The sequence below is a fragment of the Panulirus ornatus genome, chromosome 4, assembly GCF_036320965.1.
Source record: "Panulirus ornatus isolate Po-2019 chromosome 4, ASM3632096v1, whole genome shotgun sequence".
Classification (NCBI taxonomy): Eukaryota; Metazoa; Arthropoda; class Malacostraca; order Decapoda; family Palinuridae; genus Panulirus; species Panulirus ornatus.
The window spans coordinates 72,599,949-72,618,735 of NC_092227.1; the positions used below are offsets into that span (position 1 = coordinate 72,599,949).

The window sequence follows — 18,787 nt, forward strand, 5'->3', positions numbered from 1 at the left end:
TGAGTTAGTTGTTATTCGCTGATGATACAGCGCTGGTGGCTGATTCGGGTAAGAAACTGCAGAAGTTGATGACTGAGTTTGGTAAAGTGTGTGAAAGAAGAAAGCTGAAAGTAAATGTGAATAAGAGCAAGGTTATAAGGTTCAGTAGGGTTGAGGGGCAAATCAATAGGGAGGTCACTTTGAATGGAGAAAAACTGGGGGAAGTGAAGTGCTTTGGATATCTGAGAGTGGATTTAGCAGCAGATGGAACCATGGAAGCAGAAGTGAATCACAGGGTTGGGGAGGGAGCAAAGTTTCTGGGAGCATTGAAATATGTGTGGAAGGCAAAAACGTTATCTTGGAGAGCAAAAATGGGTATGTTCAAAGGAATAGTGGTTCCAACAATGTCATATGGATGCGAGGTATGGGCTATAGAAAGGGTTGTGTGGAGGAGGGTGGATGTGTTGAAAATTAGTTTGAGGACAGTATGTTGTGTGAGGTGGTTTGATCGAGTAAGGAAAGGGTAAGAGAGATGTGTGGTAATAAAAAGAGTGTGGTTGAGAGCGCAGAAGAGGGTATGTTGAAATGATTTGGTCACATGGAGAGAATGAGGGGGATAAGGGCCAGTTAGTTCAGCTAACGCCAGACATACTTTTACTTATCCTAGTTTCTATACCTGTGGACTTTGAGCAGAATCAACACTGGTCAGATGTGGCTTGACAATGCATTTCTGACCTACATCATCCATGCAACATACTTAATGGTATTTCCGTTTTCCAACCTAACTTCTGGTATTCGGTATCCAAATGTTGCTATTCTTTGTACTATCTTTTAAAAGAGACAATCTCATTCTGTATTCTTTCACTTTAATAAAATAATCATATTCTTATAGGATGCAATGATAATAACATTATGAAAAATTTCCAAAAAAGGCTTGCTACAATAAAATAAAATATTTTTGGTCACACTTGTTATTCTATTCTGCACACTTCAATTTCCCAAAAACTAAATTTTCTCCAGTATCAAAATCCATCCTGTTCAGTGATACAGTACAGGAGCCAGCATATATGAACAAGGATACAGGTCACATAACAGACACGAAAATTGACAATCAAAATATTCCAATCTGATAAAGCCAATAATCAAGATTTACATGTCACATAGTTGGTCTGATAATCCAAGCAACAGAATTCTTCAGTCTAAGTTTAAAGACGGTACATGATTGCATTTAAAAGTCATAACTAAATGCCTTTAACATTCAACCAGAATAGTTACACCTATGTAAACATGAAATCATCTTGGATCATTATTGCCTCGACGTTGTTTAGCTGGCAGTGGTTTTGTCTGTGCATCTGACACATCATCAACCGGTTCTGACTTGATGTGAACAGCGCGTGCTTTTCTTTGTACAGAGGGACCAGCCTTGTTTAAATCATCTTGTTTGTTTTGCTGTGGGGATAAGAACATAAGTGTCAGTGATGATATACCACTGAAACATCCTAAATCTTAAGACAAGAAATCTTAGTTTCCAATGAAATAATTTTTCTTGTGGTACTGCGGCAAACATCTGGTGGTAGAGCTAAATTCATAACTTATGCGATCTCTTCAAAAAAGAACATCAACACAATGCAATTTATCTAACAACAAGACTTCAAAAACTTACCTCAAGCAAAAAAGCCTCTTGATTTATAAATCTATACTTACCTCTTATCTTTAATTCATTCCCATCAAGCTCGTTAAACCTCTCAGTTAACTCATGCATCATTAAACTCATACACATATATGTATATATATATGTTTGTGTGTTTAGATGAGGGATTAGGCCATTCATCGTCCATTTTCCTTGCACTACCTCGCTGATGCAGGAAACAGAGAATAAGTATAATAAAAAAATTTCAAAAATATGTTCAGGTCCCAATCGCTCAAAATCTTTTTCCACTCCATCCTCCTACCTCCAATTTGGTCTCCTGCTTCTGCTTCTTCTTCCCTCCACCTTTGAAACATATCCTCTTCGTCAATCTTTCCTCACTCATTCTCTCCATGTGTCTAAACCATTTCAACAACACCCTCTTCTGCTCTCCCCACCATACTCTTTATATTATCACACCTCTCTCTTACCCTTTCATTACTTACTCCCTCACAACCCTATCTATAGCCCATGCCTTGCAACCATATAGCATTGTTTGAACCACTATTCCGTCAAACATACCCATTTTTGCTCTCCGAGATAACGCTCTTGCATTTTACACATTCTTCAACGCTCCCAGAACCTTTGCCCCTCCCCCACTCTGTAACTCACTTCTGCTGCGCAGTCCACTCCACGATATCTAAAACACTTCCCTTCCTCCAGTTTTTCTCCATTCAAACTTATCTCCCAATTAACTTGTCCCTCAACCCTACTGAATCTAATAACCTATATTCTTTTTTTACACTATTCACCATTTCCCACGTTAGCGAGGTAGAGTTAAGAACAGAGGACTGGGACTTTGAAGGAACATCCTCGCTTGGCTCCCTTCTCTGTTCCTTCTTTTGGAAAATCAAAAAAATGAGAGGGGAGGATTTCCAGCACCCCCACTCCCTCCCCTTTTAGTCGTCTTCTGCGAGACGTAGGGAATACGTGGTATATATATATATATATATATATATATATATATATATATATATATATATATATATATATTTTTTTTTTTTTTGCTTTGTCGCTGTCTCCCGCGTTTGCGAGGTAGCGCAAGGAAACAGACGAAAGAAATGGCCCAACCCACCCCCATACACATGTATATACATACGTCCACACACGCAAATATACATACCTACACAGCTTTCCATGGTTTACCCCAGACGCTTCACATGCCTTGATTCAATCCACTGACAGCACGTCAACCCCGGTATACCACATCGCTCCAATTCACTCTATTCCTTGCCCTCCTTTCACCCTCCTGCATGTTCAGGTCCCGATCACACAAAATCTTTTTCACTCCATCTTTCCACCTCCAATTTGGTCTCCCTCTTATATATATATATATATATATATATATATATATATATATATATATATATATATATATATATATATATATATTTCATCATCATTATACTTTGTAGCTGTCTCCCACGTTAGCAAGGTAGCGCAAGGAAACATGAAAGAATGGCCCAACCCACCCACATACACATATATATACATAAACGCCTACACACACACATATTCATATATATATATACATATACAGACATAGACACACGTACATATTCATACTTGCTGCCTTCATTCATTCCTGTTGCCAACCCCCCACATATGAAACAGCATCCCCCCTCCCCCTCCAGCAAGGTAGCACCAGGAAAAGACAGAAAAAAGGCCTCATTCATTCACACTTGGTCTCCAGCTGTCATGTGTAATCCACCGAAACCACATCTCCCTTTCTACATCCAGGCTCCACACACCTTTCCATGGTTACCCCAGACGCTTCACATGCCCTGGTTCAATGCATTGACAGCACGTCAACCCCAGTATACTACATCGTTCCAATTCACTTTATGGCTTTCACCCTCCTGTATGTTTAGGCCCTGATCGCTCAAAATCTTTTTCACCCCATCCTTCCACCTCCAATTTGGTCTCCCATTCTCCTTCTTCCCTCCACTCTGATGCATATATCCTTTGTCAATCTTTCGTCACTCATTCTCTCCATGTGACCAAACCATTTCATAAACACCCTCTCCTCTCCCCACCACACTCTGCGGGTAGCTTGGTTAAAAGTGCCACAGGTATAACATTATCATTATACAAAGTCAAAACCAAGGGAAATTTCATGTTTTTATTACTTTATGATTTCTTTCAAATGAGGACCATACCTGCTTTACTGTTATTGTACAGCCAGGTTAGTCTGTAGTGCAGAATATATCAAACTCTTCATTATAGCTGGGTTCAAGAAAACTCAAAACAAACACATGTCCTCTTACCTTATCCTTGAAAATGTGTGACAGCTGTTCACTTCTGGACTGCCAGATCATCTGTTGTCTTTGTACCACATCTGGATACCTGGTCAAAGTTGATAATATTTTGAAAAACCAATCTGAGCGTTTGTTCATCATACTTTTCCTATGCAATTCAGACTGTTCCATACAAAAACACCTGCAGGCATCTTATATCAAGATTTATATCTTAATATTCTTCCATATCTTCCTCCTGCAAACATATACCTCATCTCATTCTTACATCCATCCACTTATTTCACTCAGATACAAATGGAGAGGTAATAACTAGTGAGTAGGAGATGGAGGGAGTATTTTGAAGGTTTGTTGAATGTGTTTGATGACAGAATGGCAGATATAGGGTGTTTTGTTCGGGTTGGTGTGAAAAGTGATAGGGTCAGGGAGAATGGTTTCGTAAACAGAGAACAGGTAGTGAAAGCTTTGCGGGTTTGGATGGTATTGCAGTGGAATATATTAAAAAATGGGGTGACTGCGTTGTTGACTGGTTGGTAAGGATATTCAGTATAAATATGAATCATGGTGAAGTGCCTGAGGATTGGTGGAATGCATGCATAGTGCATAGGTAAAGGGTATAAAGGTGAGTCTTCAGATTACAGAGGTATAAGTTTGTTGAGTATTCCAGGGAAATTATATGGGAAAGTATTGATTGAGAGGGTAAAAGCATGTGCAGAGCATCAGATTGGAGAAGAGCAGTGTGGTTTCAGAAGTGGTAGAGGATGTGTGGATCAGGTGTTTGCTTTGAAGAATATATGCCAGAAATAATTGGAAAAACATATGGATTTTTATATAGCCTTCATGGATCTGAAGAAGGCATATGATAGGGTTGATAGAGATGCTTTGTGGAAGGTATTAAGAGTATATGGTGTGGAAGGTAAGTTGCTAGAAGCAGTGAAAAGTTTTTACCAAGGATGTAAGACATGTGTATGAGTAGGAAGAGAGGAAAGTGATTGGTTCCCAGTGAATGTCGGTTTACGGCAGGGGTGCGTGATGTCTCCATGGTTGTTTAATTTGTTTATGGATGGGGTGGTTAGGGAGGTGAATGCAAGAGTTTTGGAGAGAAGGGCAAGTATGCAATCTGTTGTAGATGAGAGAGCTTGGGAAGTGAGTCAGTTGTTATTCGATGATGATACAGCACTGGTGGCTGATTCGGGTAAGAAACTGCAGAAGTTGATGACTGAGTTTGGTAAAGTGTGTGAAAGAAGAAAGCTGAAAGTAAATGTGAATAAGAGCAAGGTTATAAGGTTCAGTAGGGTTGAGGGGCAAATCAATAGGGAGGTCACTTTGAATGGAGAAAAACTGGAGGAAGTGAAGTGCTTTGGATATCTGAGAGTGGATTTAGCAGCAGATGGAACCATGGAAGCAGAAGTGAATCACAGGGTTGGGGAGGGAGCAAAGTTTCTGGGAGCATTGAAATATGTGTGGAAGGCAAAAACGTTATCTTGGAGAGCAAAAATGGGTATGTTCAAAGGAATAGTGGTTCCAACAATGTCATATGGATGCGAGGTATGGGCTATAGAAAGGGTTGTGTGGAGGAGGGTGGATGTGTTGAAAATTAAATGTTTGAGGACAGTATGTTGTGTGAGGTGGTTTGATCGAGTAAGGAAAGGGTAAGAGAGATGTGTGGTAATAAAAAGAGTGTGGTTGAGAGCGCAGAAGAGGGTATGTTGAAATGATTTGGTCACATGGAGAGAATGAGGGGGATAAGGGCCAGTTAGTTCAGCTAACGCCAGACATACTTTTACTTATCCTAGTTTCTATACCTGTGGACTTTGAGCAGAATCAACACTGGTCAGATGTGGCTTGACGATGCATTTCTGACCTACATCATCCATGCAACATACTTAATGGTATTTCCGTTTTCCAACCTAACTTCTGGTATTCGGTATCCAAATGTTGCTATTCTTTGTACTATCTTTTAAAAGAGACAATCTCATTCTGTATTCTTTCACTTTAATAAAATAATCATATTCATATAGGATGCAATGATAATAACATTATGAAAAATTTCCAAAAAATGCTTGCTACAATTAAATAAAATATTTTTGGTCACACTTGTTATTCTATTCTGCACACTTCAATTTCCCAAAAACTAAATTTTCTCCAGTATCAAAATCCATCCTGTTCAGTGATACAGTACAGGAGCCAGCATATATGAACAAGGATACAGGTCACATAACAGATACGAAAATTGACAATCAAAATATTCCAGTCTGATAAAGCCAATAATCAAGATTTACATGTCACATAGTTGGTCTGATAATCCAAGCAACAGAGTTCTTCAGTCTAAGTTTAAAGACAGTACATGATTGCATTAAAAAGTCATAACTAAATGCCTTTTACATTCAACCAGAATAGTTACACCTATGTAAACATGAAATCATCTTGGATCATTATTGCCTCGACGTTGTTTAGCTGGCAGTGGTTTTGTCTGTGCATCTGACACATCATCAACCGGTTCTGACTTGATGTGAACAGCGCGTGCTTTTCTTTGTACAGAGGGACCAGCCTTGTTTAAATCATCTTGTTTGTTTTGCTGTGGGGATAAGAACATAAGTGTCAGTGATGATATACCACTGAAACATCCTAAATCTTAAGACATAAGAAATCTTAGTTTCCAATGAAATAATTTTTCTTGTGGTACTGCGGCAAACATCTGGTGGTAGAGCTAAATTCATAACTTATGCGATCTCTTCAAAAAAGAACATCAATACAATGCAATTTATCTAACAACAAGACTTCAAAAACTTACCTCAAGCAAAAAAGCCTCTTGATTTATAAATCTATACTTACCTCTTATCTTTAATTCATTCCCATCAAGCTCGTTAAACCTCTCAGTTAACTCATGCATCATTAAACTCATACACATATATGTATATATATATGTTTGTGTGTTTAGATGAGGGATTAGGCCATTCATCGTCCATTTTCCTTGCACTACCTCGCTGATGCAGGAAACAGAGAATAAGTATAATAAAAAAATTTCAAAAATATGTTCAGGTCCCAATCGCTCAAAATCTTTTTCCACTCCATCCTCCTACCTCCAATTTGGTCTCCTGCTTCTGCTTCTTCTTCCCTCCACCTTTGAAACATATCCTCTTCGTCAATCTTTCCTCACTCATTCTCTCCATGTGTCTAAACCATTTCAACAACACCCTCTTCTGCTCTCCCCACCATACTCTTTATATTATCACACCTCTCTCTTACCCTTTCATTACTTACTCCCTCACAACCCTATCTATAGCCCATGCCTTGCAACCATATAGCATTGTTTGAACCACTATTCCGTCAAACATACCCATTTTTGCTCTCCGAGATAACGCTCTTGCATTTTACACATTCTTCAACGCTCCCAGAACCTTTGCCCCTCCCCCACTCTGTAACTCACTTCTGCTGCGCAGTCCACTCCACGATATCTAAAACACTTCCCTTCCTCCAGTTTTTCTCCATTCAAACTTATCTCCCAATTAACTTGTCCCTCAACCCTACTGAATCTAATAACCTATATTCTTTTTTTACACTATTCACCATTTCCCACGTTAGCGAGGTAGAGTTAAGAACAGAGGACTGGGACTTTGAAGGAACATCCTCGCTTGGCTCCCTTCTCTGTTCCTTCTTTTGGAAAATCAAAAAAATGAGAGGGGAGGATTTCCAGCACCCCCACTCCCTCCCCTTTTAGTCGTCTTCTGCGAGACGTAGGGAATACGTGGTATATATATATATATATATATATATATATATATATATATATATATATATATATATATTTTTTTTTTTTTTTTGCTTTGTCGCTGTCTCCCGCGTTTGCGAGGTAGCGCAAGGAAACAGACGAAAGAAATGGCCCAACCCACCCCCATACACATGTATATACATACGTCCACACACGCAAATATACATACCTACACAGCTTTCCATGGTTTACCCCAGACGCTTCACATGCCTTGATTCAATCCACTGACAGCACGTCAACCCCGGTATACCACATCGCTCCAATTCACTCTATTCCTTGCCCTCCTTTCACCCTCCTGCATGTTCAGGTCCCGATCACACAAAATCTTTTTCACTCCATCTTTCCACCTCCAATTTGGTCTCCCTCTTATATATATATATATATATATATATATATATATATATATATATATATATATATATATATATATATATATATTTCATCATCATTATACTTTGCAGCTGTCTCCCACGTTAGCAAGGTAGCGCAAGGAAACATGAAAGAATGGCCCAACCCACCCACATACACATATATATACATAAACGCCTACACACACACATATTCATATATATATATACATATACAGACATAGACACACGTACATATTCATACTTGCTGCCTTCATTCATTCCTGTTGCCAACCCCCCCACATATGAAACAGCATCCCCCCTCCCCCTCCAGCAAGGTAGCACCAGGAAAAGACAGAAAAAAGGCCTCATTCATTCACACTTGGTCTCCAGCTGTCATGTGTAATCCACCGAAACCACATCTCCCTTTCTACATCCAGGCTCCACACACCTTTCCATGGTTTACCCCAGACGCTTCACATGCCCTGGTTCAATGCATTGACAGCACGTCAACCCCAGTATACTACATCGTTCCAATTCACTTTATGGCTTTCACCCTCCTGTATGTTTAGGCCCTGATCGCTCAAAATCTTTTTCACCCCATCCTTCCACCTCCAATTTGGTCTCCCACTTCTCCTTCTTCCCTCCACCTCTGATGCATATATCCTTTGTCAATCTTTCGTCACTCATTCTCTCCATGTGACCAAACCATTTCATAAACACCCTCTCCTCTCCCCACCACACTCTGCGGGTAGCTTGGTTAAAAGTGCCACAGGTATAACATTATCATTATACAAAGTCAAAACCAAGGGAAATTTCATGTTTTTATTACTTTATGATTTCTTTCAAATGAGGACCATACCTGCTTTACTGTTATTGTACAGCCAGGTTAGCTCTGTAGTGCAGAATATATCAAACTCTTCATTATAGCTGGGTTCAAGAAAACTCAAAACAAACACATGTCCTCTTACCTTATCCTTGAAAATGTGTGACAGCTGTTCACTTCTGGACTGCCAGATCATCTGTTGTCTTTGTACCACATCTGGATACCTGGTCAAAGTTGATAATATTTTGAAAAACCAATCTGAGCGTTTGTTCATCATACTTTTCCTATGCAATTCAGACTGTTCCATACAAAAACACCTGCAGGCATCTTATATCAAGATTTATATCTTAATATTCTTCCATATCTTCTCTCCTGCAAACATATACCTCATCTCATTCTTACATCCATCCACTTATTTCACTCAGATACAAATGGAGAGGTAATAACTAGTGAGTAGGAGATGGAGGGAGTATTTTGAAGGTTTGTTGAATGTGTTTGATGACAGAATGGCAGATATAGGGTGTTTTGTTCGGGTTGGTGTGAAAAGTGATAGGGTCAGGGAGAATGGTTTCGTAAACAGAGAACAGGTAGTGAAAGCTTTGCGGGTTTGGATGGTATTGCAGTGGAATATATTAAAAAATGGGGTGACTGCGTTGTTGACTGGTTGGTAAGGATATTCAGTATAAATATGAATCATGGTGAAGTGCCTGAGGATTGGCAGAATGTATGCATGATGCCACTGTACAAAGGCAAAGGGGATAAAGGTGAGTGTTCAAATTACAGAGGCATAAGTTTGTTGAGTATTCCTGGGAAATTATATGAGAGGGTATTGACTGAGAGGGTAAAGGCATGTACAGAGCATCAGATTTGGGAAGAGCGGTGTGGTTTCAGAAGTGGTACAGGATATGTGTATTGGGTGTTTGTTTTAAAGAATGAATGTGAAAATACTTACAAAAACAGATGGATTTGTATGTAGTAGCATTATGGATCTGGAGACGGCATATGATAGGTATGATAGAGATGCTTTGTGGAAGGGTTTAAGAGTATATGGTGTGGGAGGTAAGTTACTAGAAGCAGTGAAAAGTTTTTATCAAGGCATGTGTATGAGTAGGAAGAGAGGATAGTGATTGGTTCCCAGTGAATGTTAGTTGGCAGCAGGGGTGCATGATGTCTCCATGGTTGTTAAATTTGTTTATGGATGGGGTGGCTTGGAAGGTAAATGCATGAATTTTGGAGAAAGGGCCAAGTATGCAGTGTGTTTTGGATGAGAGGGCTTGGGAAGTGAGTCAGTTGTTGTTCGCTGATGACACAGCGCTGGTGGCTGATTCGGGTGAGAAACTGCAGAGGTTGGTAACCGATTTTGGTAAAGTGTAAGAAAGTTGAAAGTAAATGTGAATAAGAGCAGGGTTGAGGGACACTTTAATTGGGAGGTAAGTTTGAATGGAGAAAAACTGGAGGAAAAAGTGTTTTTGATATCTGGGAGTGGACTTAGCAGCACATGGAACCAGGGAAGTGGAAGTGAGTCACAGGATGGGGGAAGGGGCAAAGGTTCTGGGAGCATTGAAGTATGTGTGGAAGGTGAGAACTTTATCTCGGAAAGCAAAAATGGGTATGTTTGAAAGAACAGTGGTTCCAACAATGTTATATGGTTGTGAGGCATGGGCTAAAGATAGGGTTGTGCAGAATAGGGTTGATGTGTTGGAAATTAAATGTTTGAGGACAATATGTGGTGTGAGGTGGTTTAATCGAGTAAGTAACAAAAGGGTAAGAGAGATGTGTGGTAATAAAAAATGCATGGTTGACAGAGCAGAAGAGGTCATGTTGAAATGGTTTGGACACATGGAGAGAATGAGTGAAGAAAGATTGACAAAGAGGATATATGTGTCAGAGGTGGGGGGAACAAGAAGCAGGTGACCATATTGGAGGTGGAAGAATGGAGTGAAAAAGGTTTTAAGTGATTGGGGCTTGAACATAAAGGAGGGTGAAAGGCATGCAAGGAATAGAGTGAATTGGAATGATGTGGTATTCTGGAGTCGACATGCTGTTAATGGATTCAGCTAGGGCTTGTGAAGCATCTGGAGTAAACCATGGAAAGGCCTGTGAGGCCTGGATGTGGAAATGGAGCTGTGGTTTCAGTGCATTACACATGACAGCTAGAGACTGAGTGTGAACAAATGTGGCCTTTTTTTGTCTTTTCCTGGGGCTACCTCACTGGAGGGGTGGATGCTATTTTCCTGTGTGGTGTGGGGGCGACGGGAATGGACGAAGGCCGCAAGAATCACAATGTACGTGTATATATGTATATCTGTGTATGTATATGTTGATATATCTTGAAATGTTTATTCTGTTATACTTTGTCGCTGTCTCCCGCATTAGCGAGGTAGCGCAAGGAAACAGATGAAAGAATGGCCCAACCCACCCACGTACACATGTATTTACATAAACGCCCACACACGCACATATACATACCTATACATTTCAACGTATACATACACAAACATATACATATATACACATGTACATATTCATACATGCTGCCTTCATCCATTCCCACCACCACCTTGCCACATATGAAATGGCAACCCCCCGTGCGCACGGGCATGAGGTAGCACTAGGAAAAGACTGAGTGTAAATTAATGTGGCCTTTGTCGTCTTCTCCTAGCACTACCTCGTGCGCATGCGGGGGGAGGGGGTTGTCATTTCATGTGTGGCGGGGTGGCCGATGGGAATGAATAAAGGCAGCAAGTATGAATTATGTACATGTGTATATATGTATATGTCTGTGAATGTATATATATATGTATACATTGAAATGTATAGGTATGTATAAGTGCGTGTGTGGACGTGTATGTATATACGTGTATGTGGGTGGGTTGGGCCATTCTTTCATCTGTTTCCTTGCGCTACCTCCTTAAAGCGGGAGACAGCGACAAAGTATAATAAATAGATAGGATATAAACATGCACTACCTCGCGCGCATGCGGGGGGAGGGGATTGTCATTTCATGTGTGGCGGGGTGGCCGATGGGAATGAATAAAGGCAGCAAGTATGAATTATGTACATGTGTATGTATGTATATGTCTGTGAATGTATATATATATGTATACATTGAAATGTATAGGTATGTATAAGTGCGTGTGTGGATGTGTATGTATATACGTGTATGTGGGTGGGTTGGGCCATTCTTTCATCTGTTTCCTTGTGCTACCTCCCTAATGCGGGAGACAGTGACAAAGTATAATAAATAGATAGGATATAAACATGGGAACAATGGTGAAAGGGGGCAAATAGGTAAATTGTAAGGAATAGTTATGAAATAAGGAGGAGATAAAGTGAGCATTTTGAAGGACTGTTGAGTATGTTTGACGATAGGGTGGTAGATGTGGGATGTGTGGGTCTGGCTATTGTGCAAAGTGAGAGGGTCATACACTGTGATCTAGAGAAGAGGGAAAAGCTTTGCATATGGTGAAATGATAACATGCCTGGAGTGGATGGTATTGCTGTTGAATTCATCAAAAAAGGGGTGATTGTGTTGACTGATTGATTAGAATTTTCAGTATATATATGGACTATGGTGAGGTGCCTGAGGATAGACAGAATGCATGTACAAGGCCACTGTATAAAGACAAGGGGGACAAAGGTGAGTGTTCAAATTACAGAGGTACAAGTTTGTTGAGCATACCTGGTAAGTTGCATGGGAGAGTATTGATTAAGAGGGTGAAGGCATGTACAGACCAGGGAAGAGATATGTGGTTTCAGAAGTGGTGCAGGATGTGTGTTTGCTTTAAAGAATGTGTTTGTGAAATACTAAGAAAAACAGAATTGTATGAGGCATTTATGGATCTGGAGAAAACATATGAAAGGGATGAATGAGATGCCTTGTGAAAGGTGTCATGGAATGTGTGGGAAGAAAGATGCTAGAAGCAGAGAAGATTCTATCAAGGGTGTAAGGCTTGTGTATAAATAAGAGAGGAGAGCGTGAGGTTCCAATGGAAGGTTTGTCTGAGGCAGGGGTGTATATCATCATGTTTATGTTGCGGAAAGTAAAGGCAAGAGTCTTGGAAAAAGGGCCAAGTACGCAGTTTGTAGAGTATGAGGAGGCCTGAGAAGTAAGTCAACTGTTTGCTTACAATATAGTACTGGTGGCAGATTTGAGTGAGTAACTGCAAAAGTTGGTGATTGAGTGTGTGAAAGGAGGATGATGAAAGTAAATGTGAATAAAAGCAAGGTTACTAGGTTCAGCAGGGCAGAATAACAGGTCAATTGGGGTTTAAGTCTGAATGGGGAAAATTTGAAGGAAAATAAGTGTTTTAAAAACATGGGAGTGGACATGGCAGCAAATGGAACCAAGGAGGCAGAAATGAGTCATAGAGTTAGTGAGGGGGCAAAGGTTCTGGGAGCATTAAAGAATGTGTGTAAGGAGAGGTCATTATCTGGGAGGGTGGATATGGGAATGTTTGAGGGCACAATGGTCCCAACAATGTTGCATAGATATGAGGCATGGGTTGCAGATGAGGATGTGCAGAAGAGGGTGGATGTGTTAGAAATCAAATGTTAGAGGAAATTGTGTGGCATGTTGTGGTTTGATGGAGCAAGTAATAAAAGGGTAAAACAGAGGTATGGTAATAAATACGGGCATGGTTGAGAGAGCTGAAGAGGGTACACAGAAATGGTTTGGATATGTGGAATGAGAGAAGAGGTTGAAAAAAAAAGGATATACATGTGTATGAAGTGCAGGGGACAAGGAGAAAAGTAAGACCAAATAGAAGATGAAAGGATGTAATGAAAAAGATTTTGAGTGTTCAGGGCCTGAGCATGCAGGAGGGTGAAAGGGGTGCTAGGACAGAATGAATTGAAATGATGTGGTATACAGAGCTCAACATGCTGTCATTAGACTGAACTATGGCATGTGAATTGGCCAGAGAAAACATGGAAAGGTCTGTGTGTCACAGTCATGAATAGGAGGCTGTGGTGTTGGTGCATTGCACATGACGGCTAGAGAATGTGAGTCAATGCAACTTTTCTTCATTTGTTCCTGGCACTAACTCACTAACATGGGAAACAGTGATCATGTATGAAAGAATAAGAAAGAAATGAAATATACACATATCTTTTTTCATACTTGATCACCATTTCCAGCGTTAGCATGGTAGCACCAAAAAGAGACAAAGAAAGGCCAAATCCACTCATACCCATTCTCTGGCTCTCATGTGTAATGCACCAAAACCATAGCTCCCTATACACATCCAGACTCCATAGATCTTTCCATGGTTTGCCCCAGACACATCATATGCCCTGGTTCAGTCAATGACAGGATGTTGACCCCAGTATACCATATCATTTGAATTCACCCTCCTGCATGTTCAGGCACCTGATCGATTAAAATCTTTTTCACTCCATTCTTCCTTCTCCGATTTGATCTCCTGGTTCTCCTTGTTCCCTCCAATTCTGACACAAATTTCCTCTTTGTAAACCTTTCCTCACTGATTCTCTCCATATCTCCAAATCATTCCAGTACACCAGATAGAAGTAGTTAGTTGGAACATTTGGTAGGAGCCTCTGAAACACTGTGTTAGAGCTGCCCTCTGCCAGTGGCCCATCAAGGGTGAGGCTAAGAAAGCTAAGAAGCGGCACAGGAGTTCTCTGATTATGGAGATTCTACTGCCGTGGCCAAACCCTTGTGGGAGTTCCAATTGGAACAGGCATCAGAGATACAGAAAGACAGACAGATAGATTTCAGCACATCCTCTTCTGCTCTCTCAACCACACTCTTTTTATTACCACACATATATATTACAGTTTTTACATTAATCTGTTCTATTAATCTTATAACATTATCTTCCATATCACCTTTCATTCTAAACTTAGATGGCATGTCAAATTACTGAATATAATACTGAAGTGTATCTAATTTCTTTCACATAAAGAATTACATCTTTTAACTTCATCTTCACAACTTATTCAATAATCCCTTCCAGTTTTGTACCCAGATTTTAATCTAACCACAATATCCTTTCACCTATTTTTTCCCTCTGAATAACATCCTACTGCTCTTTATATTTCATCATATCATTTTATATTTCATCTGTTTTCTTTAATATCTTCTGCTTCCAATCTCTCCTTCACTGTAAGTTGCCTTTCGAAATTTTCATTTACTTTAATGTACTGTATGTTTAGGTACAGAAAATCTATCTCACTCCTCCTTCATCCATCTTTTGCCACCGTATCAGTCAATGCATTTCCAACCAATCCAACATGTGCAGACCAAAAGGAATGTAATATTTCTTACTTTGTTTTTTGAATTCCTATCACTACATTTAATTTCCTTGGTAAACTATGAGAGAAGTAGGTACTCAATCTGAAGAATGAAAGCAAATTCGTTGGACATATGATGTGACAAGTGTAACACAGAATATGGCTGAGTTTGGCAGTCACAAAGAAAATAATGTGGTTGCAAATGCAAGCTTGACAGAGAACATCAGAAATAAAGAACAAGAGCAAAAGCCCCTAAATTCATATTTTGGAAACTCTTGCCCCATTTTGGATGCACTCAGACTATGGATATTCAGACTGGGGACCTTCTACCTGATAGTCTTTTTAGTAATCTAGTCTAAACAGCTAAATAAAACAACAAAAATGTCTTACTTTTTTAAGAATGCCATATCTGTTGGTAAGAGAAACTCCCATGTTACTCGGGATCCTCGAGATCGAGACACTCCATGTAATATGTCTTTCAAGTCACTGCCTGGCAGACCCACCACATCTGCAACTTCAGCACGCCCCACACTTGTCTTTTTTGTAAAGAGGTATAACTGTGTATAAAGAAACGCTACATTAGTTCACATGATCCAAGAGGACAAGAAAAATTTATAAAGAGGCGAGTAGGAACATCAGGTAGTAGTAGTGAGTTGGAACATTAGAAGGGAACATTAGGTAGACACATTAGGTACAAGTAGTCAGTAAGAACATTAGGTAATAGTCTTTGAAAACACTGCACTAGACTTGCCCTCCGCCAGATGCCTGTTCAGGGTGAGGCACTAAAGGCTAAGAAGCAGCATTGGAGTACATCAATTATGGAGACCCTTTTGCTATGGCCACTCCCTTTTTGTCATGTTTTTTGACACTTGCTCCCTCCAGCTCTCACTTACCTTCATTTTCAACACCTGCACCTATAAGGCATTTCCCATGCTAGACTGCTGCATTAATGTGCTTTTCCCATTACTGACATATGAACTCTAAGATAAAGAATTGTTTCACTGTGGCAGGCTCATGGCCTAACATCCACTTCTGGTGAGGAATAATTTTTGAAAATGAAAAAAAAATTGACTGTGATAGTTAAAACAGTACTTATTCATGATTTCAAAATTATAAAATTGGCTTGGATGCAATGCTTTACACCAGTGCTGTAAAGAATCAAACGGTGTAAATCATCAACTGTTATAAGCCAGTCAGCAATGCCAAACATTGACTAGCATATTTAATTCTTCTTGCTTCTACTGCACCAGTACAATAGTAACTACCAGTATATGAGTGACTGTACATGAATCTATATGGATATCTACTTTGTATGCCCATTGATAATAAAGATATCCACTAAATCTAAGAAATTACCTGGATTTTCATTCATTGCCACAGCAGCGTGACTTTACTGTACTTCTCTCTTGAACATCTTCAGGGTAGCTAACCCTCAGAAGGGAAAAATAACTGATCTACTGTATGGCACCACATGATGGCTGGAAATGGACATCAACAACTCTAATATCTGTATTCTAATACCCCACATGGCATTTTTGAAAGTGGGAATCTCTATTTGTATAACCCACAATGTATGGGCAAAATGTGATTTGTTATGTATACCCTCTGCAATGATATGATTAACTGAGAAGCCAGCTAACTGGACTGAGGTTAGCTACAGACAATTCAAGGTATTAAGTGTCTAAACAGAGGAATTCATGTTAACTGATGACTAGTAAGCAAGCAGCAGCCAAACATTCAAGGATGAAGTGACCACTCTATTAGTTTAACTTTGCTTTTGATACAGTCTGCTGCTTGTCTCCTAAACCGGATAAAGGTACAAGCCTCTGTTGGCCAATACTAAAAAGACAAAGAAAAGTCAACTAAACTATGCATGAACCCTTCTAAAATCACCAGAGAGAGTTACAATAAGGTTTGACCTCAGTATTGAAAGAAATGATGCCACTAACATGAAATTATCTGACTTCTATGCTTCTCCTATAAGTGGTCTTCTGCGGTTAACCAAAGCCTACTGATCTACAACCTACCCACTTATCTTTAATACCAACCACATAATCTCTGCCTCGCTGAATAAGTTCATTAGGTACTCCAGACTCTGACTTGCTGTCCTTTGGGTAAAGTAAGTCTGATTTGACAACCCAGTTGCCTTGAACAAGCACTGCAACCTGCTGTAGAACCTTAAGTACAGAGAGTGCAGACTCTACATTGTTCCCACAACCCAACACTCCCAGAAGTTCAACAAATGATGCCACACCAGCTGCAAAAAAGGGAAAATTTTTGTATCATGACTGGTGATTTCAAAAGAATATTAAGAAATTATCTATATCATATGAGCACTTTCTCATTTGATCAATTTTCCACTTCATCCCATCCCACTCAGTGGTCTACTATAAATTCTCAAACACAGATTACCATTTCCCAAATTCCTTCTTTTTTTCTTTATCTATTTTCTCTATATTTTTGAACTTTCCCTTTTCTATCTTTTTTTAATCTTGCTGAAACAGTAATGAGAATTCTTATATTTCAAGACAAATATCTGTCAACTGCATCCCATCTATAATGACCAAATTAACATTGAGAATTCTTTCAAAAGTACTTCATACAGTAAATGTGGTTCTTCAGAAACTGAAAACTTGGAGGTAACAGCTTCCTAAAATATTTGAAAAAGATTCTGTGCATATCACACAGTTCTGGATGCCTGGAAAACAATCTTAACTCTTTAATGAGTCAGGATGTTTATGTACCTACAAATGAGAAAATTACCAACTATGACTGCATCTACCAGACTTTATCTAGATTTTTATCTTATAAACATACCGTTAATCATTACAGTTTTGACTCGATCATGCAAAGGAAGGGAGATGAGTGCAGAACGGGACATAAGATGAGCTGGGAGTCCTGGTGTGGTTGCCTGAACTTCCTCTGTGGGAGGCACTAGCTGACTCAAATATTCCTTTGATCCAAGACTGAACTGATCAACATGCTCATCCTCATACATGCAATACATCTTCCGCATATCAAACTCACTACGCTCACTCCCAAATCTGAAAGAGAAGATGCATTATGCAATGAGGAATGAAGCTCTCTCTTCATGATGAGACAGAAGATTTCATAAAACGAAGTTTTGTGTACACCATTATAAATATGAAATCATCCAGCTGCATCATATATAATGCTGCATATCACCAAAGCAAGTAAGATGATAACTAAAAGAAGCATTACTTTTGTACAATGATTTTTAATGAATCTATTAAACAAAGAAATGAGTATTCAAAAACCTGGATTCTGCTGTGATCTATTCACATATAACCAATGTGAAAGACTTCCTCTATGGATTACTTCACTAAAAATCATTAAACACAACTTCTGCATGAAAAAAATGAATACACTAGCTCATTCTTTATCATCATACTTACTGCCAATCAATACCTGAATATTTGCTAATTAGCCATCATACACTATTCTACATCTTGTTCCTATCTATTAATATATCTAACTGTCATTAATTCCATTAGGAGGATCATTTATAAACAGCTCCTAAAATCATTAAGCACATCCTTAACCCAAGACCAGTTTGCTTAAGTGAAACATCCAAACCGATGGAAGTGCTTCTTACTCTTTCACTTTAATTAAGTGAGACCAGTATTTCCATTCACACTTAATCTG

At 39.4% G+C, this 18,787-nt stretch overlaps 1 protein-coding gene and 1 long non-coding RNA gene across 4 annotated transcripts in view; both read right to left on the reverse strand.

Moving 5' to 3' along the window:
* Positions 1 to 536: 536 nt before the first annotated feature.
* LOC139767397 (uncharacterized) lies at positions 537 to 4,094 on the reverse strand. The gene is made up of 2 exons (XR_011717089.1): positions 3,934 to 4,094; positions 537 to 1,428 (listed from the first exon to the last, which is right to left on the reverse strand). It is a non-coding gene; the product is annotated as an uncharacterized lncRNA (long non-coding RNA).
* A 431-nt stretch (positions 4,095 to 4,525) lies between these two features.
* The window catches only part of Polr3E (RNA polymerase III subunit E), a 42,246-nt gene continuing 27,984 nt past the window's right edge, over positions 4,526 to 18,787 (reverse strand). For 2 of the 3 annotated variants that reach the window (XM_071696669.1, XM_071696683.1), the window contains exons 6-10: positions 17,939 to 18,165; positions 17,170 to 17,378; positions 15,512 to 15,678; positions 9,012 to 9,090; positions 4,526 to 6,499 (exon numbers count right to left, since the gene is read on the reverse strand). In XM_071696669.1, coding sequence (XP_071552770.1) covers positions 6,344 to 6,499; positions 9,012 to 9,090; positions 15,512 to 15,678; positions 17,170 to 17,378; positions 17,939 to 18,165 — 838 coding nt within the window. In that variant the 3' untranslated portion in view covers positions 4,526 to 6,343. The remainder of the gene's footprint in view (positions 6,500 to 9,011; positions 9,091 to 15,511; positions 15,679 to 17,169; positions 17,379 to 17,938; positions 18,166 to 18,787) is intronic. The other variant, XM_071696676.1, reaches the window with a different exon arrangement.